General features: G+C 33.5%; 1 protein-coding gene across 2 annotated transcripts in view; it reads right to left on the bottom strand.

Annotated features, from left to right (window-relative positions):
* The window catches only part of LOC118193300 (DNA-directed RNA polymerase III subunit RPC6-like), a 56,263-nt gene extending 39,417 nt beyond the window's left edge, over positions 1-16,846 (bottom strand). The window contains exons 1-5 of one of the 2 annotated variants that reach the window (XM_085823907.1): positions 16,690-16,846; positions 15,916-16,033; positions 3,371-3,438; positions 898-965; positions 694-806 (exon numbers count right to left, since the gene is read on the bottom strand). In XM_085823907.1, the coding sequence (XP_085680033.1) occupies positions 694-806; positions 898-965; positions 3,371-3,438; positions 15,916-16,033; positions 16,690-16,721 (399 nt within the window). In that variant the 5' untranslated portion in view covers positions 16,722-16,846. Of the gene's footprint in view, positions 1-693; positions 807-897; positions 966-3,370; positions 3,439-15,915; positions 16,034-16,316; positions 16,439-16,689 lie in introns of those variants that run through there. The other variant, XM_085823908.1, reaches the window with a different exon arrangement.
* Positions 16,847-27,708: the final 10,862 nt, after the last annotated feature.

The following is a 27,708-nucleotide window of genomic DNA, read 5'->3' as shown; positions in this document are numbered from 1 at the left end:
GGATATGCCTTTATCCTTTTTTTTTGCAGCAATTCCACTTTTTGTTTGATGGACATCGAAACATGCTTTCACTTTGTATATCCTTTGGCAGCTCCAGAATCGGAAATTCTTTTTGATATAATTGAAAACTCAAGCTTACTTTCATAAAATTGCTCTAACAGTCTGCAAAAAATAATAAGTCAGATCCAATTAGAAGATTAAGGAACAACGCAATCTGCAACATTAACTGAAATAGATAATTAGATAATTTTAGCTTAGCTTATACCATCCGTTATACATTAAATGCGCATGCGTAAACGTATTATGCGCATGCGTAAACGCATTATATGTTTACGCATGCGCGGAAAGTTTGTAGCTTTGAGGTCCAGATTAAAGACTTTTGACTGTATCATGCATTATTGGAGCCACATTCATGCATTTGTTCAAATCACACATAAAAGAAAAATGAAAAAACAAACATCTCGATATTTTTGCCGTATAATGTATAATGCCATAAAAATATTTATTAAATATTATTGTAGTTTATCTGAATGTTTGTACAGATCTCATGAATAAACAGTTGGAATAGTATAGGAAGCTTAATGTTTTATAGCAGATTTATTCAATTAAATCTTACAAGTATGCATTTTAACAAGATTTTAAACTTAACCGAGGATATTTCAAATATGAAAATGCATTAAAAATATTACTTACAGACATGGACATGACTGACTTAATAAGCTGCTTAGTCTCCAAGCTCTTTAAAATTTTTGTAATTTGCGGTTGTGGCAAATTACATTTAAACTTGAGATCTTTGGGAGTAATACCTATTTTTCAAAGAATAAATTTAAATAAAGTGACATATAAAAGATCTGAGAAGAAGCAAATTTGATAAAAATGAGTATCAGTTAAACTTACCATTATTTCCAGCCCTCTCAATAGCCTCAAGAATAACTTTCTCTTCGATCCCTGCTCCTTGGCCTATCCTGACAAGAAAAATTTAAAACATATTGGCAATTAAAATTTTTCTAATTGCAAAATACTTTCTCAGTATTAATATACTATAGAAAAAAAAAAAACAAACTAAAAGGTGTTTAGATTTTAACAGTTGCCCAAAAGGGCTCTTTTAAAGTTACATGTTTTATCAGTAGAGATATAAATATGGGCCATGTCTATAGATAATCATTTCTATAGACATGACCCCCATGGAATAGTGAAACATTTTATAGGATATTGGATAAATTTAGGCTAACATAGGAATATTCTACATTTTCTGTATATCTGAAAAGTGAAAGTACATGTAACGAAGTTGTATAAAAATGTTTAATGTTTTTGTGAGAAATATCATGAATTAAATGCATTTTTATTAAAACCAATCCAATTGCTTCGGAATTGTTTCTTTGTCAGAATAGACTCAAATTTTTTGGCTACTGTTTTAAACTTATGTATCCAATTTTAGTCAGTTCTTTCGTTAATTACACAGAACGTGGAAGAGGAATTCCTTTTGAATTTCTATATTTCCTTGATTGAATTATGGAACACGGTTAAAATATCACAGAATTAGTAATGAAAATTAAAATTTTACTCTGTAAGCCTTTTGTTCTGCAAATAAATGCATGGACTCGTCATAATTTGATCTGCGGTTTGATTTTCGGTTGCCAGAATCGAGAGACATTATAAACGCTCCTGCCCCACCGATGATCGTAGATATTTTTTAATATGTTTTAATTTGCTGAAACTTCGATCTAAACAGGTTGAAGTGCTTGGGATTTGTCCTCAAACAGTTCATCACATTGCTTTTTGTGCTTTGGAATTCTTTCTTTGTCAGGATAGACTCAATTTTTTTGGCTACTGTTTTAAACTTATGTATCCAATTTTAGTCAGTTCTTTTGTTAATTACACAGAACGTGGAAGAGGAATTATTTTTGAATTTCTATATTTCCTTGATTGAATTATGGAAAAATATTAGCTCAAATTTTCAGGTTGATGGTAAATTCAAAAATTTTTCACAGCATGTACCAGATGTCCTATCTCTTACTTTGATTCCACATCAAGAGAAATATCTTTAATTTATTTTAACTATTTTGTATTTCCGATAAATTCATTGAAAGAACTTTCACAGCCACATATTTTGCTGACCATTTTGTCTGGCTGCTTCCTTTTAAGTTGTATTTTGTACATTATTCATAATATACCATCGAGCAGTGCATCCGACAAAAAGGCTGATAAAAAAAATGTTTTGATCATTTGCAATGCACAATCAATAATTGATCTGAAACTTTGATTGTGGTTTATGGTGTGGAAAGCAAATAGCCCTTCAGCTAATGCTAGCTGTTTCTCTGTTTAACAATACATATTCCTTGACGACGAGATGTAACGACAATGATCAAACACCACCGAGTAAATCCAACTCATTACATCGCTTAATTTAGTTTACTCTGCATGCATTTTATGTCTTTTTTTATTTCTTTATATTCACTATAATAATTAATAAATAATAGGTAATATATTTTTATAGTAAATTTAAAATAAGAAATGCAGATGTTTTCTAAAAAAGGCGGGACATTTTTAAAAATCGGCGGGACGCGGGACAGTCCTGCCAAAATCGGGATGTGTGGTCACTTTACACTAAATTGTCTATCAAAATTTGTTCATTCTCAGCAAACCTCTCAGTCACTTTCTTCATTATAGATAGCAATATTTTCTAGATTTAGAGCAATGCTACAAATTTTGCAATTCATTAGTTGATTTGATGATTGAGGGGCTGCCTTCGTAATGAAAAACTTCTGGCATGCCATCTTCATTTACTATCACTTCTCCACACTTTTTCACTAAGTCCATTAGTTGGAAAATTTTGCTTTTTGTTTGCAATAGCCACATCTTTCAAATTCATGGCTATCAGCATAAATCTTAGCTAGCATCTGCTATACACTCTTTGTGATGTATTACGAGACTGCCGACTAGATACCAAATTTTCTCTCATTCTATCACACACACTAACAAAGTTAAGCCTGAATTACAATGGTGTGCAAAAATTAAGGACAATATTTTTTTTTTTTCTCAATATCAGATTTACAGGATTGGAGCAATGAACATTGTGCAAAGTTTCCAAATCAACAAAAATAATACCATAAGATCGCCAAGATATAAGAATATGGGTAATGTAAGCTAAACTTGCCGAAAAAGAAATCAAAGTGATAAAAAGTAACTTTACTGAAAAAGCAGCATGGAGCACAATGCAACAGAAGGCCGAAATATTCATGTGACTCGTTGCAGCAATATTTATTATAACATATCCTTTACAGTAAGATTTAAAGTAAACTATACTAAATTGCACTTCAAATAATTCTCTAGTACATAAATTGTACTGAAAAAGAAAACAATAGCTTACTTGGCAGCAGTCTGATTTTTCAGAACATATACTAACATCTTGCCTCTTTTCAGAATATCTATTTTATTCTAAAAATATAAAAAATTAAATCTTGGTTGATTGGAGGATTATGTTTTTAAAATTTTTATGAATTTAAATAATATAAAATACATAAAGAAATTCTAAAATTCACATTTAAAATTAAAAAAAAAACCTTTACAAAGAAAATATGATGCCGGACAATTACTAAGGATGGATTACAAATTTCACTGTACTAAGCAAAAGTGAAGGCTAATAAACAAGAGAAAATCCTGCTGCTACACTGTTTGGACATTAGAATTGAGAACATTTATTGTTCAGGAAGATACAGAATGTTTTGAAACATCCAAAAGTAGAAAAGTGTTCTTTTGATGCTGTGTACGAAAAAAAAAAAAAAAAAAGCAGTCACATTTGAGAAAGGTTTCAGTATGAGGTATGTTCATTAAGGAGTAAGATGCAACCTTCCATGTCATGTCTTGCTTTGCACGGGACTATTCAGCAGCAGTAGAAGCAATTGCTCCCACTCTTCTGTTGGAGCACAGAAGAAGGCATTTTATTGGAGGATGTTTTCAACCAGTAAATCGCCTCCACATCATTCAAAACAATTTCAGTGAGGTTTAGATTTGGAGAACGTGCTGGCCATATCTCGCTGTCTTAGGCTCCGTTCAGATGGTGGTAAAAATGTCACATCTGGTTTAAGATGAACTTTGCTGCTAGGTAACCACACCTTGCCATGTCACAATAACTGGTTTAGGGGTTTGAGCATAAAGTTCAAAGTTTTCAACTCTCTGCCAGCTTGGTATAAGAGTCAACTAATCCGAGAAAATGGCAAAACCTATTGAGTGGAAAACAGAGTGTGAAAGCTGTAGACACATTCATAAATTAAATCGGCAAATTTACCTTCCCTAATTGGCTACGGCTTAGACCCATGTCACAGGCCTGAATGGCATTCCCGTATTTTATGCATTATGACTATGTCTCTATGACATTTATGCCACATCAGAATAGTCTTAGACAGTACGCAACAGCAAGTGTTCAATGATATTGTGTGCTGTCATCAAGAAATAAATTTATTATAGAGAGCACCAAGGAAAAGGCAAATACTAGGCAGTACAACTTCACTGATGTATCAATACTAGGCAGTACAACTTCACTGATGTATCATTGGTCGGTCAATTGTTGGTTGGTTCTACTGCCTCCCAAATGTAGAAATCAAGGCAATAGATCATGGATGCGTACCCATACCGCATTAGTGAGATGTTAACAGTGTTTTAATTGTTACTCATAATCAGGGACGTAGCCTGAATTTCCATAAAGACATGCTGCCAAACACCAAATGTTTTGAAAATTATATTAACAAATGAAAATTAGAATTACATGTATTGGAAAGTGGAATATTCTTTTTGCGCATTAATATGTTGTTAAACATTTATGCTGCATCTCAGATATTGGTCCTTTTCCTATATATCTCCTGGACTTTATGTAGTACCACTTTCATGTTAGATCAATTGGTGTCTACAGTCCAATGACAGACTGAAACTAGTGTCATCTGTAAAAAATGTGCAAGTTCAGTCTTTAGTCTAACTGTGATGCTTGCAACACCATTGCAAATGGGCGGTATGTCATTATCTGGACCAGCGATCGCCAACCGGTGGTCCGTGAAAACGTTTTGATCGACCGCAGAATATTTGGGACATTATTTATATTTTTATGAAGATTCAGTTTAAAAAATGACAAGTAACTTGTTTTTTAAATTTTAGCTACTACTTTTTGTGAAATTCCTATTTGGCGACTGTTTATTATGTTTACAATAATTAAAAATTGGTGGCATAACATTTTCAATTTATTGATATTGCTTTGCGTTTGTCAGTTTGTTCTTGCTTTTCACGAAGTTACTTTTCAGTGATATCAAAATGTCAGCCTTTCTGTACAAGAAGATAAGATTTTTATACATTTCATACAAGTTTTCAATGTGAATGAAATATATGTATTAGTGAGATGTTAATAGTGTTTTATATGTTACTCATAATCAGGGGCGTAGCCTGAATTTCCATAAAGGCATACTGCCAAACTACAAATGTTTTGAAAATTATATTAACAAATGAAAATTAGAATTAAATGTATTGGAAAGTTGATTATTGTTTTTATATATTAATATGTTGTTAAACTTTGCATAATACGAAAATAATGCACTTAATCAATATTGTAAATTCCTCAAATTTAAGGCTTTTTTTTTTTTTTTTTTTCAAAACTCATATTAGTGGTGTGTCAAATATAAAATTATATATATAGTGGTTCGTGAAGTTCTAAGGGTTGATGACTGCTGACAATGGGAAACACACAAGAGGTCTGAGAGCATTTAGTCCTCATTCTTCCAAATGTGTGGCTACAGTCAGTTTCTTTTTTTTTTTTTTCTTTTTTTATCTTTCCAACAATACGGCCACATACAAAATCATCTAGGTGATGTTGGGAAGACTTACCAAAACATTCAAGATTGTGAATCAAATATTTTCTTTAAAACTTTCATCTAGCCCACAACTGACCACATGCATCAAATCCTTTAAATCTTTTATCAGCTCCATTGCATGATAAACAGATGAGGAAATGAAAATTTGAATATTTACACCTTTTCTTACTACTATATCTTTAACTGATTTTCGGTATTTTACTTCCTTTCATTTTGTGATTGCTATGGGTGTTAATGTTGTCCATCATTAGCAACTGTCCAGCAGCGTAACATTACAAGCCAAATTTTAAAACATCAAAATATTTAAAAGCATATTTTATAATTCCCAAAAGAGTGTTAAATGTTGCCATACATTTTTTTATTTTTACAGTCTTTTCTCAATTCATCATATCAATGTTCAGTTTTCTTATCAAGAGGAAATACAGGACTTTTTTACCGTTTTAATTTTTAATAAGCATCACTTTCTTTTCACTTGGGCCACATAAAATTCAACAGCCAAATAAAAAAAAAAAAAAAAAAAAAAAAAATTAAAGCTCCTTATATATAATGCTAAATGTTGCCAATTTTTTAAGACATTTCTCAGTTCATTGTATCAAGTTTTTTTGGTAAGAGGAATTACACAACTTTATTTTATCTTAATTATTAACTTTTTATCTTTTAACTTTATTATTAAATACCAATTTCTTTGCTGTTAAACCACCATAAAATTCAATAGCAAAATCACAAAATATTTAAAAAACAACGTATCTTTAGATTTTATATTTATATACATATAGCATATTTTAGAATTCCCAATAGAGTGTTAAGTATTGATTTTTTTAATATTTGTTATATTATTTCTTTAAAAATAATACATGGTAACACACTTATATTTGAAAAGTAAAAAGTATTACAGATACAAAAATGACACATAAAAATAGAGGATTGAGACTAATGGCACCTCTGGTGCTAAAAGCTATCAGAATCTTAAAACTTTTTCTTTCAGAACTGTTCCTGAGACATCATGCATTCCCATCAATAATGCAGTATTTGAATGTCTACTGCTTACTGCTACAGAACAACTGGCAGGCAATGCAGAAGACCCAAATTTATGTACTGACTTTCAATAACAATCTTAATATAATTGGAGATAACATATTTACACGAGATAATAGATAATGTTTCTCGAAATCATTTCCAGAGACATCAATTAATCTTTCTAGCAAGGAGGAGATGTTGGTTGATCTTTAGATTATGATAACTTGGCGATTTTTTCGCGAAAATTTGGCGACCAACTCTCCTACAGCAACCCTCTATTTTTTTTTTCCCGCCGCCATTTTGTCTTCACGAAGTAAAGACATGTTTCTTTTCTTTTTATCTACTAAACACTTCTTCCAACAATCTACTAGCCGAATTACACTTATGCTAGAAATTTTATCTAACAAAACTGCTTAATCATGACAAATATTCACTGCAAAATTGGGAAAAAGTGCACAATACCATACTCCTTACGCGTTTTTCAAAATAACACATACACATAAACCATGTACACGTCGACTTATTTTTACTTAAAAAAACATCCCAGAATTACACAAAAATGGCATTGCGCACACTCTTCACTATATCCATGTACACTGCTTTTTTCTCATAAATTAGAAAAATTTCACGAAAATACATGACAATTTTCTGAATCTTTAAACCCGGTAAAAAGAACATATATGAAATTACCTGATCGCGAAAAAGTATATACCCTTTCCAAATATGAACATTTCCACATATAAAATAAATAAAATATCCAAAAACTTTTACCTCTAAATCATCTATTATATTATAAACGTCACCAACGAATTCATACCGCAAGCATTACAAATACTTAGTGTTAAATATTTAAATTATTTCCATGCACGTTTACTTCAACTAAAACATATACGAAATTCCTACAAACATAAAAATCACAAAATAACTATCATTTAATTAAAATATCACTAAACCATGTACACGTCGACTTATTTTTACTTAAAAAAAAATCCCAGAATTGCACAAAAATGGCATTGCGCACACTCTTCACCATATCCATGTACACTGCTTTTTTCTCATAAATTAGAAAAATTTCACGAAAATGCATGACAATTTTCTGAATCTTTAAACCCGTTAAAAAGAACATATATGAAATTACCTAATAACGAAAAAGTATATACCCTTTCCAAATATGAACATTTCCACGTATAAAATAAACAAAATATCCAAAAATTTTTACCTCTAAATTATCTATTATATTATAAACGTCACCAACGAATTCATACCGCAAACATTACAAATACTTACTGTTATTACTTATGTCTATTTCTTGCACATGCTTAAGGCTTATCAAAGTTCTGAATAAATAAATTCCCACATATAATTTTATATAAGCCTTACTGAGGGCCGGCTATAGATATCTTACCACCTGATGCAGTCTCTGTGGGTCTTAAATTCTGCTACTCGGTGTAGCCATGTGAGCTCTGACGTTGGTTCTGTGTTTATGTGAATAACAAACAATTATTCTTAATTCAAATAGCCCTAAATGTAATCTTTGGGTCTATGAGTATCATCAGCAAAATCTATTTTTAACATATGGAAAGAAATTTTGGTAAATTTTTCCTCGTCAACAATTTTAGCGCATTTAACTCAAATCTGTAATCATCGCCAAGGATAATGTTAACATAAAAGGTTACCATACTCCTTTATTATTCAATTACATAAAAAAATTCTGTAGGCATCACTACACGAGTCATTACTCAAATTGTCATGTTTTGATAAGCATGCAGTGATGAAAGAAAAGTATAATAAATAATGATTTGCCAGGTTTTTGTTAGATCAAAGATGTATCTATGTGGAATGTTTCAGTTTAAGATGTTGACGGCCAAGCAGATATGCAGCAACGGAGCCAAATTACTGATCATACAAATTTATGCTAAAATGATTGCTTCTACAATAACAAGGTATTTTATTTAGTGTCAAAGTGAAATTAAGAATCGGGACTCTCCAGATGTTTTATTATGTGTGGAGGGAGGAATCCAATGTGCATGCGTAAATGTTGTTGAAAAACTTTGTTGGTGATTTTGAGGTCTGGATTTTAGATCATTCCGGATAATGGACGTTTCAATTTCGGACTTTATACTGTATTAGATTTATATATAGCATTGTTTTAACCTAGGTATCCTGACACAAAATCAGATTTTCTCTGAAATAACATACCAAGTTTTCCTTATTTCGATTCTATAACTCAAATTATGTCAAAGTGCCAAGTTTTGCAAAAATTGTCCCGGTGGTTTTTAAAAAATTAGAACGACTACAATCAGTACTGTCCTACAATTAAAATGTATTGCATGCTTCTTTTAGTTGGTATTCTTTAAGACCACTGTCTGAAACAAGAATTGCAACCCTACATTCCAATCTGAGTACTGTTAGGTGCTGTGTCTTACTACTCTGAATATATAATTTGTATTACACGTCTTTGTACTCTAGGGTAATAGCACTATGTACTGCATACAATAAGAATGTATCATCATCTGTATGCATACCTGCCAACCTCTAAAGATAAAAATTCAGAAGATTTCTCCCCCAAATTCAGAAGATTTCTCCAAAATTCAGAAGAACACGAAGAATTAATATCATGTTTTGATATTAAAAAAAAAAAAAAAAAAAAAAAAAAAAAACAATTTATACAAATAGAAAAAAGAAAATTGTACTTACATTAGTAAATCTCAATTAAGTAGTAACTAAAAAATTTATTAGGAAACATAAAACAAGAACTTAATGTTACACAAAAAAAATTATTGCAATGAATTTAGAGCATTTTTTGGCTTTAGCCAAAAATTCTTTGGAAACAATTAGTTTCCTCATAACATTTAGCAATTAAAATGTTTTCTAGAGTTTTTTGGTGAAATTGAAGAACGAAACATAGTTTTGTTTTTCTTCACAACACTGAAGACTCTCTCGCACTCAGCATTACTGTGTGGAATTACGAGAATAGCACATAAAACTCTTGCTAGTCTATCATATTTTGGTGTTCCATCAGCTCTTTTTATTCTTTTTAAGGTACCAACGAGGACATCAAGTCTATCTTCTCCAGAACTGGCAAAGTCTTCAAACTGTGCAGCAGAAAATTGGTTCTGTAGTTCATCTAAAGCATCATTATGGCATTCATTTTCTTTAATTGTTAACAAAAATGGAAATTTATCAATAAAAAAACGAATCTTTTCAAAAGATGAATTTTCAATTTGTTTCAAATTTGCCACTTCAACATTTAAAAGAACTTCATTTTGCAAAGGAAACTTCCTTACAATGTAATCACAGGCTGAGGAAAAGTACTTTCTGACACATTGAAAAAATTATTTTTTCTCATGATCTTTCAAAGAATTTACAAGTTCCCAGGTTTGATATTTCTGAGCAATCTTGAAGTTGGGAAACATCCGTCTGAAAAGTTGACCGGCGCAGCGCTTAGCGGCACGTTGTGTTCGATGAGGAATGCAGTAAACAAACACTCTGCCAAAATGACATCGGCATCCAAATTCGCAGCCGAATTTGAAAAAAAAAAATCATCCACTTTCTTTGACGAAGCTGAAGCATTAACTTCATGCTTTTTAGACTTAACATGCTTCACAATGTCGCTTCTTCCACCGTGACTTATTATGAAGTCACACACGCACACGTTGCAAAATGCAGTTATTTCCTTTGAAGGATTCTTTAATTGTTCGGCTTTGTAGGCAGCCGAAAATATTGAGAATACGGTTTTTTGAACTCATTTCGTAACAACGACGTATTAAGAAAATTTGTAGCACATGCAAAAAAAAAAAAAAAGCGACAATCCACGCTCGCTGAATCCGAGCTGAGTAATTCCACAAGTTCAGCGCATTGGATTGGCTGGTTTAGCGGCAAGTTGGGAGAAACCGCAGGTTACTGGATTCGAAGTAGTCGGTAGTTGGCGGTAAAACACGATGCAATTGGCGAAAAATTCTACAATTTCGACAAAAATCACTAAAAATACTTGAAAAAGGAAAAAAATCGTAAAAAATGGATTACGATCGTAAAATCATAAAGACAAACGCATTTTCGTAAAAATTACGAAAAATTCGTAAAAGTTGGCAGGTATGTGTATGTCTAATTATATGTATTTCTGTATGCATGTAAGGTTTCGAATTAAAAATAACACATAAATGCATATTAACGTACAAATGGAAATACAGTCAAAAGTCGTTAATTCGGACACCCATAATCTGGACCTCAAAGCTACAAACTTTCTGCGCATGCGTCTCTTTGACGCATGCGCTTAGGCGTTTATGCCTGCGCGTAAGACCTTTACAGCTGCGAATATGGGTGTGCACAAGCGCATAATACGTTTACGCAAGCGCATTTAATGTATAACGGACAGTATAGACTAAGCTAAAATTATCTAATTCAGTTAATGTTGCAGATTGCGTTGTTCCTTAATCTTCAAATTGGGTCCGGCTTATTATTTTTTGCAGACTGTTAGAGCAATTTTATAAAAGTAAGCTTGAACTTTCGATTATGTCAAATAGAATTTCCGATATATATTTACTAATATGTAAAAGATCTACAAAGCGAAAGTATGTTTTGAAATCCGAAATCTGTTTATCAATTTCACGCTGCTCTGCGGCAAGGGGGGGGGGCAGAAACGCGGCGGCGCGCAATGAATTGGAAGTTGATCTGTCAGCACTATCCTTATCTTCAGGGCAGATGTTTTTATTTTATTTGGCTTATAATTCCTTACTGAATGTAGTATTTCATCTGGATGTACACCGTCTTTGATATGATTTAAATCAAGTTCCTCGTCATTATAATTCGTTTCCGATAGTGAATAAAGTGACAGAGAGGTTATTGAAAAAGAAATTATTTCGATTGACAAATTAGTCGGTATTCTCGACACAGTAATTATAGGACTTGAACAGCGGAACTTTGTAACTAAACAAGAATTTATATCTGTTTAATAGAATTAAAGAGAAAGTATTATCACATGAAATGAAGCAACTTAAACAACTTACATTGAAAGAAATGTTTAATAAAGTAAACAAATAAATATTAAGCTTTTTCTTTTTGTAAATTTTGATACCCTTTAGATCATAATTGTTCTTTATTTCATAAATTACGGTTTCACATTTTTAATTTTGTAATTTCTGCATGCCATCTTACCAGATTTAAACTGATGATCTATAATCCGGAAAAATCGATAATCCGGAATCGCCGAAGTCCCGACAAGTCCGGATTAACGACTTTTGACTGTATATACTCTGCACAAAGGAAAGGGGAGACAGTTCTATATTTTCCGTTCTACTATGCCAATTAACGAAATTTAACTTGTGCTTTTCATATCTAGAAAGCGTGAGTTGCAATATATATTAGATTTACATACAGCATTGTTCTAACATTGGTATTTTGTCACAAAATTGGACTTATTCTGAAATAAAAAACCGATTTTATTTCATATTTCGACTCAAATTATGCTAAATTTCCAAGTTTTGTAAAAATTGCATGATTAGTTGGTTGATCTTTACAATATGGTAACTGGTAGTTTGGCGACATTTTGGAGGCGATAAAGGTAACCTGGCACTTTGGTAATAATGTGAGCAGTACTCAGTTCCGATTACGCATTATTTTGTGTGAGGGAAATGAGAGATCATGGTATATGTCATGTGATATTAATAGACGAATTACGGTTCTTTAATCGGAAAAGGGGGGGAAATCGAGAAAAAAATCTGGAAATTTTGTATTTGGCTTTATTCTGTGTTGTGTGAAACAGTGTTCGTGAATTTTTGGATCGCATGGCCGTAACTAAAGTGAATTCGAAATGGGTATTTATGTATGTATTAATTTAATGTATGTGCTCATTTATATTTTAAGTAGTGTTTTTGAATTTAATTATATTTTAATTAAATGATAGTTATTTTGTGAATTTTATGTTTGTAGGAATTTGGTATACGTTTTAGTTGAAGTAAACGTGCATGGAAATAATTTAAATATCTGACATTAAGTATTTGTAATGGTTGCGGTATGAATTCGTTGGTGACGTGTATAATGTAATAGATGATTTAGAGGTAAAAGTTTTTGGATATTTTATTTATTTTATATGTAGAAATGTTCATTACTTTTTCGCGATCAGGTAATTTCATATATGTACTTTTTACCGGGTTTAAAGATTGAGAAAATAGTAATGTATTTTCGTGAAATTTTTCTAATTTATGAGAAAAAAGCAGTGTAAATGGATATAGTGAAGAGTGTGGGCAATGCCATTTTTGTGCAATTCTGGGATGATTTTTTAAGTAAAAATAAGTCGGCGTGTACATGGTTTAGTGATATTTTAATTAAATGATAGTTATTTTGTGAATTTTGTTTGTAGGAATTTGGTATACGTTTAAGTTGAAGTAAACGTGCATGGAAATAATTTAAATATTTGATACTAAGTATTTGTAGCTAGCGGTATGAATTCGTTGGTGACGTTTATAATGTAATAGATGATTTAGAGGTAAAAGTTTTTGGATATTTTATTTATTTTATATGAGGAAATGTTCATATTTGGAAAGGGTAAATACTTTTTCGCGATCAGGTAATTTCATATATGTTCTTTTTACCGGGTTTAAAGATTGAGAAAATTGTCATGTATTTTCGTGAAATTTTTCTAATTTATGAGAAAAAAGCAGTGTACATGGATATAGTGAAGAGTGTGCGCAATGCCATTTTTGTGCAATTCTGGGATTTTTTTTTAAGTAAAAATAAGTCGGCGTGTACATGGTTTATGTGTATGTGTTATTTTGAAAAACGCGTAAGGAGTATGGTATTGTGCACTTTTTCCCAATTTTGCAGTGAATATTTGTCATGATTAAGCAGTTTTGTTAGATAAAATTTCTAGCATAAGTGTAATTCGGGTAGTAGATTGTTGGAAGAAGTGTTCAGTAGATAAAAAGAAAAGAAACATGTCTTTACTTCATGAAGACGAAATGGTGGCGGGAAAAAAAAATAGAGGGTTGCTGTAGGAGAGTTGGTCGCCAAAAAAACGCCAAGTTACCATAATGTAAAGATCAACCGATTAGTTTTTAAAAAATAAACTCTCAACATTTTGGCTCCTGAATGTTAATTGAATTCTGATATATATTTACTAGTGTTTCTTTTTTTTTTAATTAAACTTAACCAATTCCTTCTTTCACAATTCAAAATTTAGGTTCAATCCAAACAAAATTCCCAAACATTTTCTGATTTATTTTAAAATTTGTATTTTTAAGTAATTTTTATAAATTCTTTGAAAAAAAATTGAGTAATGACCCATAAAATTTTTGCCATCACCTTAAAGCAGATGTATTTCTAGGTATACCTGCAAAAAATTAAGAGTTATTCATTCAAAATTTCTCAAGATATATGTGAATTTAATACACTGGTGAATTTACAAATTTGGCATATTTGTTATAAGTGATAATAATGCCAAATGTGGTTTATGCACTATAAAAAATATTAGAAAGAATGAACGATGCATCTTTTCTTTTTAATTTATGTTTTGGATTTTTAGCTTAAATTGTATGTTCAAAACGTGTTTGGAGACATTTTAGGCTTAAAGTTCGAAATGTAGACAAAAAATTTAGATAGTAATATGGCAGAGTGGAATTTCTCACCAAAAATGTTTGCCGAGAAATTTGTCATCGCATTTGGCGACCTGACGGCACATATAAGAGTAGTTCCTTAAACAGAATTAGTTAAATATAAATATAAATACATACTTAGTTTTGAAAGTAAAATTTAATTGAACATTTTAACTACATACATTGACAAGAAAAAGACAAATTTAATGGATTAAAAATTAAAATGATGTATTCTTCAATTAATGTATCTAATTCTTTTTCTCAACCACTGATCGTGACTGCTTCTACTATCCAAATATTAGTCAAAATGACAATAATGACATAAAAACACATAATTTCATTTTCCTAAAAAAAAAAATATTGCATTTATTGTTGAAATTATTTGATTATTTGCAAAACAAGATGTATCTGAAGAATGTTATATTACTATGAACAAAATATATACACACTTTTTCATGTATTTTCTTACCTTTTTTTAACTAATTTTATTGTTCAGAAATTGAAGGGGGAAATTATGCGAGTCATTTAACTTCCAAAGAATGGAATTACAGAAAGAACATTACATATGAAAAGTAGTCATGGATGAATCACTGGAACTGTCACAATATTATTTTTTAAAAGAAACTTATATTCCAGTAAGAATACATAGTAATATTAATATAACAATATCTGATGGTTAAGGAGCCAATATTTGATGGTAATTGAGCTAGTTCAATTACCTTGTAAAGCTCAAGGCCCTCTTATATGAATGAGTCTTGACAGCAGTTCCTAAGGTGGACATCAGTGCAAAGAAAGAGAAGAGGGGTGAACAAAAGACTCGAATTTTGAAAAACCAAACAAATCACCAGTAGATAAGGCTACAGTGAGCTGAAACATAATTAACAGAATTAAGGTGAAATCATTTGTTTGGAAAGTTTCTTAAGTGTGAGAACACCTGCCACGTCTGGGTAGCTTAACAAAGAATCTGTGTGAAATATGTTTCAAACAACATACGAAAGGAAAAATAAAATGGATGAAATGCTAACACAAAAGTGCAAAATTTTTTAATCAAGGGAATAAAAGTAAACAACAGAATAATCCTCAGAGGGAAAAACAATAGGCAATAAAAGATGGCAAAAATTGCACGAATATTTTCAAAACTCAGCACTTAAAGCTAACAGGAAAGATACATGAGGAAATATGATATATAACTTTTTAATTGAAATGTGAATAAAAATATACATAAATAGATATATCTACTGTAGGTAAGTGCCATTTGCTCTCATCTAATTTTGCAAAATTACTTTTAGCAAACCCAAAAATACATAAATTACATCATATACATAAAGGTTTTTCAATTTAAGGTAAATCAAACATTTTTTGTTCCTTTACTTGGATATGGCAAAACAGAATATAAAAAGACATATTAAAGCATGAAGGCAAATATACAACACCATAACTTTGTTAACACTTACTTGAGTGAGTAGATTATTTAAGCATCCAACTAATTGCACAGGGGTTAAAGAAGGAACAGCTTCCTGCAAATTTTGCTGTGTTGCACCTTTTGGATATTTACCCATTATATCTGTAATCCTGTTATAAACAAAAAAATTACCCAATGATCAGTATGCATTAGAATAAAGATTTGTTTAAAATAATAAGCTAATGTTAAAAGTTTTTTAGTTGTCATCAAATTAAAATCTAATTTTTAAATGAAAAGAAATAAAAGTGAATATTAACAACAGCAAAGAAGCAATTACACACAAACACATGCATCCCTTTAGTTAATATAATTACACTAATTATATTAGTTACCTATTACAATTACATTATGTATTTTAAAAGACTTCTGAATTTTAGTATTCTTTTTACTTACAGAAAATAATTTCCTATTTGTGCATATGTTTCACATTATCATAAATCAGAAATCTCCAAATCATGCGCTGAAAATCTTGGAGGGGGAACACGCCAGGAGAAAGAAATATGGGAGTAAATTTTGTATATTAGTACACTTCATATATTTATAACACACCCAAATTCTAATTAGCTCATATATCGCTTTTCTTTCATATTTCACTAAACTAACACAAACTCAACATTTTAGTTTTGCATTAATATTAATAAAATATATTTATAAAGACAAAAAATTTAAAACAGTAAAAATTTTTTTACATAATTTTAAATCCTAGATACATAACACTAAAACAAAAAACAAATATTAACAGAAAACAAAGAAAATAAAGCCTCACTTTTGTTCTAAATTATCAACTGCGTCTGTCATACTGGCCGAAGTGAAGTGAATAATATAAAATATACAAATAAATGCAGAATTTTAAGACCTTTAAACATTAACACCGGCAGTGAACTGCTATGAGGTAACAGCAATGAAAACAATAGCACGTGGTCGTTTTTTTTTTGACAGTTGTAGTTGTAGTTACTGAGATTCTCCCTTAAGATTGATTCTTCTATAACTTTTATCAAAGTGGCCAGCGCATGATTTTTTTTTTTTTCCCTCGTAGGCTTGTAAATATGTTATTCTTTTGTTACTTTTGGTTGTTTTCTACACAATTCATTTTTAATGTACCAATATTTCGGTTATAATGTATTATTGAGATTTGTATGGCCTTACATGCTGTATCTTTTGTTCTCACTTGTTCAGTTAACAGCTCGATATTTTTCTCACCAGGTCGGCAGGTTTTCTATTTTTTGACAGGTTACAGATGTTATTAATTTTTTTCATTTTTTGTAGCTTGCGATTCGTGCTGTCAGTAGCGGTTCAAAACTCACTACGCCCTCTATGGCATCAGCGCCGGGAGGTGAGCCTTCATAGGCATCGAGAGGCTCTTTCTCCGTGGGACACAGATTCCAAAAATCCCGTATTTCAATTTTGATTATTACCTGTCTGGACGCCCAGCAATGACAAGGGGGCCTAGCTGGTCGCAGACATACTGTGGAAGTTTGCAGTTCTCAACCTCGTCTTGAGAAGACGAAGGGGCTTAAGGACAGGTAAACTAACACACCGGCCCGCAGGAGGGTAACACGATCGATGCTATTCGCACCAGCGGTGCGATTATCCGCTTAAGCTATTCGCACCATCATTAACCACGCATGCGCATTACGTTGTCAGATCCGTCATTTGAACGGAATAGAAAAGAACGGATTCTACGTACGCGAACTACGTGTTGTAGTGAATCTTTTTTTTTTAAAGGCCGGTTGCAGGCCGGTTACTACCTTGGCGTAGTTTATCATTTTTTAAGCGTTGGCGACTTTCAAATGTTTAGAAAGAAAAATGGGTTTCTTTCCTTATAAAAAGAAGGAACACACAGGGGCGTAGCAAGCATAGCTGGCGCCTGGGCAATATACCTTTTTTCCCCCCCCCACACAAAAAAAAACTTTCAGTAATATAATGTATAGAATATATTCGTAATAAGAAAATAATGCAAATAATAATAAAATGCTGAATCTGCCATAAAATACTCAAAATATATTAAGAATAGTCACTACCTAATTACACTAGCCTTGGATTCGGAAATGCATCTGTGTCGGCGGAAAAATCAGACATACGATGATCTAGAATTAGTTAAAAAGCTGTTATTTATTTTACATACAAGTGTTTTTAAAAAGTACAGTTTTTAAACAATTAAACGTTTAATATACATTATAAATAAATAGATATGTAGCAACTTGCCTACTACAACTCAACTCTGCCAGTCTGGTAACCCATAGCAACCGAAAACAAAATATTTATTCTATTCAATTGTTATAATTATTTAACGATGTCTCAAAAAATTATACTACCATAATTGGTGACTCGTATTTATTACGAATAGCAACCTTCAATGTTGCACGAATATGGAGTTTATATGTCAAAATTCTGAGCAGCAGTAAGTTATCCACTGTGATGAGATGCAAAGAAGACATTTCACCTGTCATTTCAAGCGTTGTGCCGCATTCCGGTGAGTCAACATATTTCTGTCATAATTTCAGAGGAAATATGTATCGTCTGTTGCATTTGAGCCGCCTTTTTCTCTGATTTCAAGTACTAAGAAACTGTGTCACTATATACATATTGATTGTTTTTCTATACATATTATTACTGTGCATATTTGATTGTGGTTGACCACTAAAATGGTTGACAGTGATGCTGCTTGACAACTGGCGCGAGTGGCAGTTAAGCCATCGTCTTTTTGTCGCCGAGACACATCGTTATGGTTCATTCATTTGGATGCGCAGTTGAGTCCCATTACTGCCGGCGAAACTCAATTTTATACAGCGATCGCCGCGTTAAGAGATCACATATAGCAGTACCTGCTAGACGGGACTTTTCTGAGAAACGAGATTCTGGTAGCACTGGTTTAAATGGGAGGATATCTAGAAAAAAGAGCGAAGTCCCGACTAGCTACGGAAAAATGTTGAGGCTACGCGGGATTTTTTCAAATCTCACCGAAAATGTCTCGGGTCCCGGGTAGAGACAACCAATCAGACGAAAGTTCGGCTTCTGAAGGATCACGTGATCCCAATTTGAGCGATAATCGGTTACTGTTTGGCGTTCAAATCTTTGTAGTAAGTGAGAATGGTAATCTAGCTGCGTGTGTTTCCTGGAATTGCGCGGGTTCTGAAAATTGTCCCTTTTGACGTCAAGTCTCGCATAGCCGAAACATAATGTGATTGGGACCTTAGAATCAGAGATACTGCAATCAACTCGTGAAAGAATTCTGTGTCCACCGGCGATGGACAAATACAAATCTTTAAAAAAATTAATTTCTCTTTGTTAAAATCAAGCAGCTGTTGCACGATTTACGATTGGGTGATATGACGCCTTCTCAATAGCTGTCTTAAATGTCAGATTTAGCCGCCGGTAACCTAACGGATAACATTCTTAAAGCATTATGAATGAATAGACTCCCATCGAACATATTTTTCATCTCTTCTGCTTCCAAAAATATAACCTAATGTCTCTACACGTTGATGCATCAACAACAGGTATAGGAGCAGTTTTACAACAGAAAGATCAAGAATTATGGAGACTACATTCATATTTTTCTAAAAACTCTTATCAGCGCAAACCAGATACAGCACTTATGATCGCGAATTATTAGGAATTTATGAAGCTGTTAAATATTTTCGACATATACTAGAGGGACGCGTTTTCATGATCTTCACAGATCACACCCTTAACCTATGCTTTTCAACAGCGTTCGGATAAAGCTTCTCCTCGTCAAATGAGACATCTAGACTACACAGGGCAATTTTCAACAGATATCCGTTACATTGAGGGTTCGCAGAATATTTGCTGCCCTTGCGGATGAACAACACCGGGATTCAGAACTACAGACCCTCTTGAAAAGCAGATCTTCCACCAATCTCAACTCGCAGCATATGCAGCTGTCAACTGGAAAATCACTTTATTGACTTTATCGTGATGTTCAGGATTCAAGATTTCGACCTTATGTTCCCTCCGGGTTTCGTCATGCCTTTTTTTGTCAATTATATCGTCTGTCACATCCTGTCATCAAGGCTTGGAGGAAACTGATACAGCAACGTTTCGTATGGCCTAGCATGCAAAAGGACAGCCAACTGGACACGTTCGTGCATGGAGTGGCAAAGATCTAAAGTTGTCAGACACACCACCAGCCAACTTAAAAATTTTAATTTGGCCCTCATCTTGCTTCAATCAATGCACCTTGACTTGGTCGGGCATTTATATTTATTAATAATAATATAATGCATGAATACGATTAATTACTATGTATACATTTTTCTTACCTTAGATGAAGCAAATTTATCATTTACTTCCTCAAAGTCGATCCTTTCAAATTTTTCTCTTTCCACACTTAAAAAAGCTAGATGACTTAGGGAATCTTGTCCCATCGTTGAATGTAAATATGTGAAAATTTATTTTAATTTGCTGAACGAACGTTCATAGCTAGCATTTGATAATGAAATAGTAAGTAGTATTTGAATTGAGACTCTTAGGTTTGGAAAAATATTTTCTCTATAGATCTGTAGTGGAATTTTAGATTCCGTTTCTTTTCTACTGCGGAGTAATGTCATACAGTCACATTCACTGCTCAAAACAATTAGGGAATATTGTGGGTTCGGTATGAAATAACCATATAATCGATAACCTTTTTGAACAAAAGGAGATAGAAGAGATTATAAAGGAAAATTATAACGTTTACAAAGTTGGGAATATGCAAATTTAGTCTGTGACGTCGAAAACTATTTTAGATAAGGAGTAAAGAGCGACCTGCAGTATTCCTTTTGTAATAGGAGATTAAAAACAATTGACATGCGTTGAATGTTTCGTAGCAGTGAATATACGATGTCTCAGCAAGATGACTTAGTTGAATCGGTAGACAGGAAGGCCATCAGTCGTTTACAGGAGAGTCAAACGCAATCCATTGTAGCGGAAATGTTAGGATTTTCCCAAAATGTCATTTCCATATTATGGAATCGGATTTTGAAAACTGAACATGTTTGAGAAATTCGGAACAAGGTCGTGTTAGTTTTAAAATAAAAAAGCGGGAGATATACGTGCATTTCGTGTAAAAAAATACAAATATATCTCTACTTTGGAGAAATAAAGTGGTCAGAAAGAATGTTTTGGTTGATGTACTGCAAACATTTTATTACACATTTTATCAGGCAAATCAAGAAAATAAATAATTAATTATATTACAATAGTTATCAATTTTAAATATATTTTCCAGAAATCGATGAAAATAAAAACTGAAATTTTCCGGAAAATCTTGTTTGAAGACCATTTGGCGCCCCTCTACGAGCGGCGACCGGGGCATCATGCAACCCCTTGCCCCCCTCGCTACGCCACTGCCTGCTGCGTGACTTCGTCACTTAATATTCAGTCACTGAGGGGTGGGAAGCGGCCCTTTCAATTCTCCTGGTGGATTTTCGCTCCGCTCTCAAGAAGGACATAGGGGCAACCAGTTCTGAACTTGTGTAAGGAAAGATTATTCGTCTCCTAGGGTATTTTTTTGATCCAGCAGCTACGGACGCGTCCTCCAAATAGTTTGTGGAGGATTTAAAATCCCACTTTGCCAGTGTTCGACAGACCACGTCTTCCAGCCACGGCCAGGGAGCCTGCTTCGTTCATTCTCTACTTCACGAATCCACGCATGTGTTTGTTCGGCACGATGTAGTTAGAAAGCCACTCCAAGCTCCTTACGATGGACCATTTAAAGTGCTATCAAGACTAGATAAATCATTTGATCTCGAAATAAAAGGGATTAAGGAAACAATCTCCATAGATAGACTGAAACCCGCTTTTATAACCATGAATTCTTCTCAAGTATTTTGCTAGAATGTGAAAAAAATCCTCAGACATTTGTACCACTAATTCTGGACAATTAATCCGACCTCCGCATCGGTATGTCACATTTCGTTGACACTGCGGAGGGAGTTTGCAGCGATATTCCCTCCTCAAACAGGCCATACGAGCTCCAAACTGTATAGAAAACCGCCAATTGAGAAACGACGGTCTAAACTGGTATGGCAATCTTACAAGCTGAAGCAGAGGGACGAGATTTTCTCCGGCAGTCTGTGCTTCACCGAGATATATAAACCTAAGGCTCCTCTAGAGCCCTATGTGAACTTGGTACCCGTGTCTGTGCTGGGGCCGTGCCCTGTCTTTCTTAAGCTGTTATAATGTATCCAACTCTGGCAACTCTGTTAGTTTTCCTTATTAAATTTGATTATTATTTGTTATATGTCTATCTTAATTAAGATTGCTGTTTTTCTAGTTAATGCTATCGATACTCTCTTAGGCACGTGTTACCAACGCGGACTGCACTGTGTTGCATTGTAGGAATACAGATTGCATTTTGCAGATACTTGTTGCTTTAGTGGAGATGCTTATATAACTCTAGATTTTGACAGAGATAAGTTCATGTGTTAGAGCTCGCGAAAATAATACCGCTGAGAGAAGGCACCAGTTGTTGACTGTTAATTGCATGGTTTAGCGGGCAATTTACTTGTTCCTGAGTAAATCTGTGGCCTAAGGCTCTGTCGTTTGAAAAATATCCCTCTTTTAATCGTCGTTGGTGAAGCAAAGTGTAAAGCTGCCGCGGTGGCTAATGGTGCTTGTGATGCCATCTTATGGGCGCTTGTAGAAAAACTTGTGTACGAATAGCAAGAAACTTATAGATACCCGGAAAACTTATTTGAAATACAAGAAGTACCACAAGCAATAGAAATTAAAGTTGTAAATTCTGGTAATAGGGAAGTAGACTTGGTTGGGGTGCTAAGTGTAAATCACTTTTGAAATGCCATAAAAAAGAATATACAAAACATACTTGCAGAATGAATAAACATAGTTCAGGGGAAGTTCATTGATCGACATATCGAGTACATAGATATATAGAATAGGTAAATAAAGAAGAATAAATCTTAATTTGCTTGAAGAAATATTTTGAAATTCAAATAAAATCTTGAAAGGAGATAAGGGGTATATTCTCATTCAAATACATCACGCAGACTACTACTACTGAAAAGGGATATCATAAATTTTCAGTTATTTCACACAGATTTAGGTCTAAAAGCATTTTTTTTTCTTTTTCTAAAGCAGCAGCGAAATTAAAGTAACAAACCTTCAACCTAAGCAAATTTTGACAGTGTGACGCATTCTGCGAAATTTTCGTTTCACAAGGATTGATTGAGGGATTTCCTAGATCCACGAATAAATTGATTCATATAGACAGGGAAGCTATCTCAGTTTGTCATCAGACAAAACTGAGTGGGGAAATCGCTATGTGTAATTCAGTGGTTCTCAGTTTTTTTTGCCCCATGTGTTCCCTCACTCTTCCTTACAAAAAAAAAAAAAAAAAAATTTAAATTTAGAGAATTTTTAATACGTTTTATAAATTAAACAAGAAAAGTATAAAAAAAAGTTGATGAATACCAAAAAAAAAAAAAAAAAAAAAAAAAAAAAAAAAAAAAAAAAAAAAGATTTTTTTTTTTTTAATATTCATAAACTAAGTATTTAACAGGTAAATAAAAGGCTGACCACATTCTTCCCTGGTATAGATGGTTCTTTATACAAAAATTTGTGCAACCATCAGCATTTCTTCAGATATATTAACAGTGTGTAATCACACACTGATGTGCAAAACTTAAGCAACAGGCATTCTTTTTAGCATAACTCCATGAGAAATCATCTGAGAGACATGAAATTCAGAAATGAGACAGCATTTCGTATTAAACGATGGCGAAAGCATAATTGCGCAAAAAATGAATGCAGTGCATACAGTATGGAATCAAACAAAACCAGGCTTTTTTGAACTTATAGTATCGTTACACATGATTGTTTGTACAAGAGGAAGAAAAACAAGCAGATGTTCCTTAGTATGGGATATGTCCTTCCCTTATCGCAATGGTTGCTTCGCACCATCTCTCCATACTCAGCACCAGATTGTCCAACAGATCTTGAGGTAAGAGTGCCCATTCCTCAATCAGAAGCTTTTCAGTTGTTTGGTGTTCCCCAGAGGATGTAATCGTGCAACAAGGCGTCTCCCCAAAGCATCCCACATATATTCTATGGGATTTTAAATCAGGGGAGTACACTGGGTAATCCATTCGAGTGATATTGCTACGAAATGTCCAGGCGCGGTAAGATGGCTTCCCCGCAAAGCAGTTTCAGGGTTGCCATAAAATGACAGCGGAAGGCAGGGTTGCCCCATTTGGCGAAAAATCGTCCATTTGGAGACAAAATTATACCATGGACTCAGATGGACCATGGACGGTTGGAGAACCTTCTGCAAAGAATTCTTACCAGTTTAGCCCAGAATGTTCTCGAACACAAGACAAAAGCTATATAAACCCTGCTGGTACGCGGAGAGTCAAGTTACAAGTCAGTGAGAGTGTCCCGTCTAGAGTGCGAGATAGTGTCGAGTTGGTGTCTCGTCTAGCAAGTCAATCCCTGCGGAGTCGATCAAGTTGACAGCCAGGCAGCGAGTGCCCCGAAAGAGTCTCATAGTGTATTGCGGTTAGTGCATCGTCGAGAGAGCGTGTTGAGCTCCGGGAACGACTGAACCGAACAGTCGGGAACTGTGCTCTGTGTGTCCTCAAGTGCATCGCGAGTTGTAGCGTGGAGAGTCTCGAGAGTACTTGGAGTTCCGAGAACGACTAAACAGATTCGGGAGCTGTACACTAGTGCTTTGAAGTGAAGCAGTCTTCACCGTGATAGCTTGATAATCTGGAAGCTATGTCGCTGATCGTGCCAGCGTGTTTATAGTATGACTGTAAAAACATGTTTTGAAGCTGTCCTGCCAATAAAGTGTGTTTCGATACCTCATCAAGTGTCGTCGTCATTCACTCCAAATACACACAAACCCCGTACGAACGTGAATGAAGAAAATAACGTAATAACTGGTGTCAGAAAAGAAAAACGTAACAATATTTTCACTTTAGAATAGCTCCTGAACTGCAGAAGACTGGTGTGGCTGTGCATTGTCATCCATAAAAACAAAATCTGCTCCAACGGCACCTCGGGAAGCATCACTTCCTGACAATAGCGATCACCTGTTACAGAACTTCTGTCGAAAACGTGGAGCTCTGTCCACCCGTTCAGCAAAATACATCCCCAGACGAGATCTCCAGGACACCGTAACGGTCTCTTTCCGTGATGTTACTGATATTAAACCGTGCCCCGACTTCTCTCCAAATCAATTGCTCAAAATCATTGAGAATCGCTTGTGGCACTAGAATGACACCATTGACGAGACGCCCAGTTTTTGCGCTCCTTGCACCACTCTAAATAGTGGAGCCGATGGCCAACAAAAAGGATGCAGCGTACAGAACAGCGGCCGAATAGGCCCCCTTTGTGAAGGAGTCTGGACACAGTAAACCACGACAATTGTCGCCCGTTGCTGAGCTCTGGCCCTTGCTGTTTTCGGGCTCTTTTCGCCTGCAGGATGATATATCGTTTATCTGCTGCAGTTGTTTTCCTGGGGCGGACACCACCAACCTTTCTAATAGCTGTACCTATGGTTTGGAAGGCTTTCCAACAGTGCGAAAGGACACTTTTGTTGATTCCGAACTGATCAGCTACACTGGTCACACTACGCCCCTCCTCCAGCTTTCCGATCATTCTTCGACGTGTGAAGTCATCCAGATGATTTCACTCTAGCCATACTTCACGAAAGAACTCACTTGTACTTGCAGCGAATGTCTTTAACTAGGTCTCCGTCCTTCCTTTTATGGTAGTTTCGAGTTGAGCGAACCAACCACACGTAGCCTGTAACGTTTTTTCCCTGGCATTTGCATACGCATGACCTTTCTACTGAAATGCATTTTCATTGCACTGATAGGAAGAACCCCTTTCTGCAATTTCATGACTATCTGATTAAAATTAATTAATTTAAATTAATTGTTGCTTAAGTTTTGCACACCAGTGTAGTTTGAAACAAGCATTCAAAATTACTAAAGCAATCGAGACAGAACGTTTAACATTATTTATTTAACCATGTAACATTGATTAAAAATCGTTAGAGTTATCACTTAGAACCGATAGAGCTCTTACCTTTTTATAGAAATCAGAACTCAAAAAAAAAAAAAAAAAAAAAAGTAAGTACGTACTGCTGTTTAAAAGATTTGTTGCTGATAAAAAAATAAATAAAATACTTAATAATGCAAAAAATGTAAGGTGATCTAACAAATCAATAGTTCGCTTATTTTGCAACATGCATGGTTATAAATTGTTCTCTCCTCACAATTTTACTCTGTGAATCCTTTAGGGCTGATTCATCTGCATCAATAGTAATAATTTCAGAAAGAAGCTGAATTTTATAGCGATACATAACAAGCAACTAGTCTGTGATGGAATGTTAGTTTGAAGTAAAACTTCACGGCTGCATGTTCCTCGAACAACTATTCTTTGTAAATGGAACAATAATCGTTGGTCTTCCCGTTTTTTTCAAAGAATCAAAGTTAGTTATTCAAATCTCATATTTTCTTTGACCTTGAAATGGCCATTCATAATTCACATTTCATATCCTTGAGCTGAAATACAATAAAACTGTACCTGTTTTCTTCTTATTAAACTAATATTTCAGTAAATGCTTTATAGAATAATGACATGCTGAGTATTATATTAGCTTTTGACTTTGCAATGCCTAATTTAGCTGACAGTTTTATGAGACATTTACCATCATTTAATCTTTATTCTTTACCGTCTGTACAATCATTTTCAAGTAATCAAAAATACATAACTTAAAAAATGTACATAATAAAATACTTTAAATTTTCTAACTTTATTAGTGCTACAACTTGGGCCTAGTTAACTGAATTCACCAAGGCAAAGGATACCTGCCATATGGGAAAAGATGTCTTTGTGGAGGACTTTCTAAGGAAACCGATTCATATTTATGTTACATGTGAAGAAAACCAATGCACTCAGCATGTTAGTTGGGATTTGAGACATGGCAAGCAAGTGATGGGCTGGTTTTATTTTTAACCCAATAAAAAGTTTTTTTTAACAAAACAAAATTTAAAATTCTACTGAATATTTATTAAAAAATACATAAACAATAATGAAGGGGGGAAAATCCGACTTATATTTACTTTTTGTATGAGATGTAAAGGTTTGCATCTGGGAAAAATTTCTGATATTTGCGCTTTATAATTCAAACGTACTGCCAGCTAAATATTCAATTTTGAGATTGACATTATTTCAAATAATTTTAATGTCTTGAATAAGCCATTAAATAATTCAAACAAAAACAAATTATAGAAACTTCCCAAATGAGATAAAACTTAAGAATAAATAATGAGAATATATTCCCTTTCATTTATAAAACTTTTCTTTGATGGATACAGAAAAATTACATATATCTGTATGAAAATAATTATGAACTTCTTTATTTCCTACTACAACATATGACTTTTCAGCTTCGAAAAAATTTGTAACCTCAGAAAAAAATTATTTAATACTAACTCCATCACACACAGCAGATGCTCATCAATCAACCTAGTTCTTTTTTTAGACTTACAAATTTTTAACTGCTGGAAAAAGAAAAAGGTTCACATGTAAATGTACTGCTAAATAAAGTGACTTTTATTGTCAAGGGTCTTTATTTTTCAAACAAGTGTACAAAAAAGTAAATCAAACCCATCTTTCAAATCTTTGAATAATATTTATATCACCATATAAATTAATTAGCTTCATTTGTAGATTACCTGGGGTGTTAATGATGCTAGTTTTCATTCGTTATGAAAACAATACAAAAGTGAACTCCAAATCCTTTTGTTCAAAT

The sequence above is a fragment of the Stegodyphus dumicola genome, chromosome 9, assembly GCF_044657685.1.
Source record: "Stegodyphus dumicola isolate Sdum_Otavi_A_Nest chromosome 9, ASM4465768v1".
NCBI lineage: Eukaryota > Metazoa > Arthropoda > Arachnida > Araneae > Eresidae > Stegodyphus > Stegodyphus dumicola.
The sequence above is the reverse complement of the archived record's forward strand: the minus strand, read 5'-3'. Positions and strand labels throughout refer to the sequence as shown.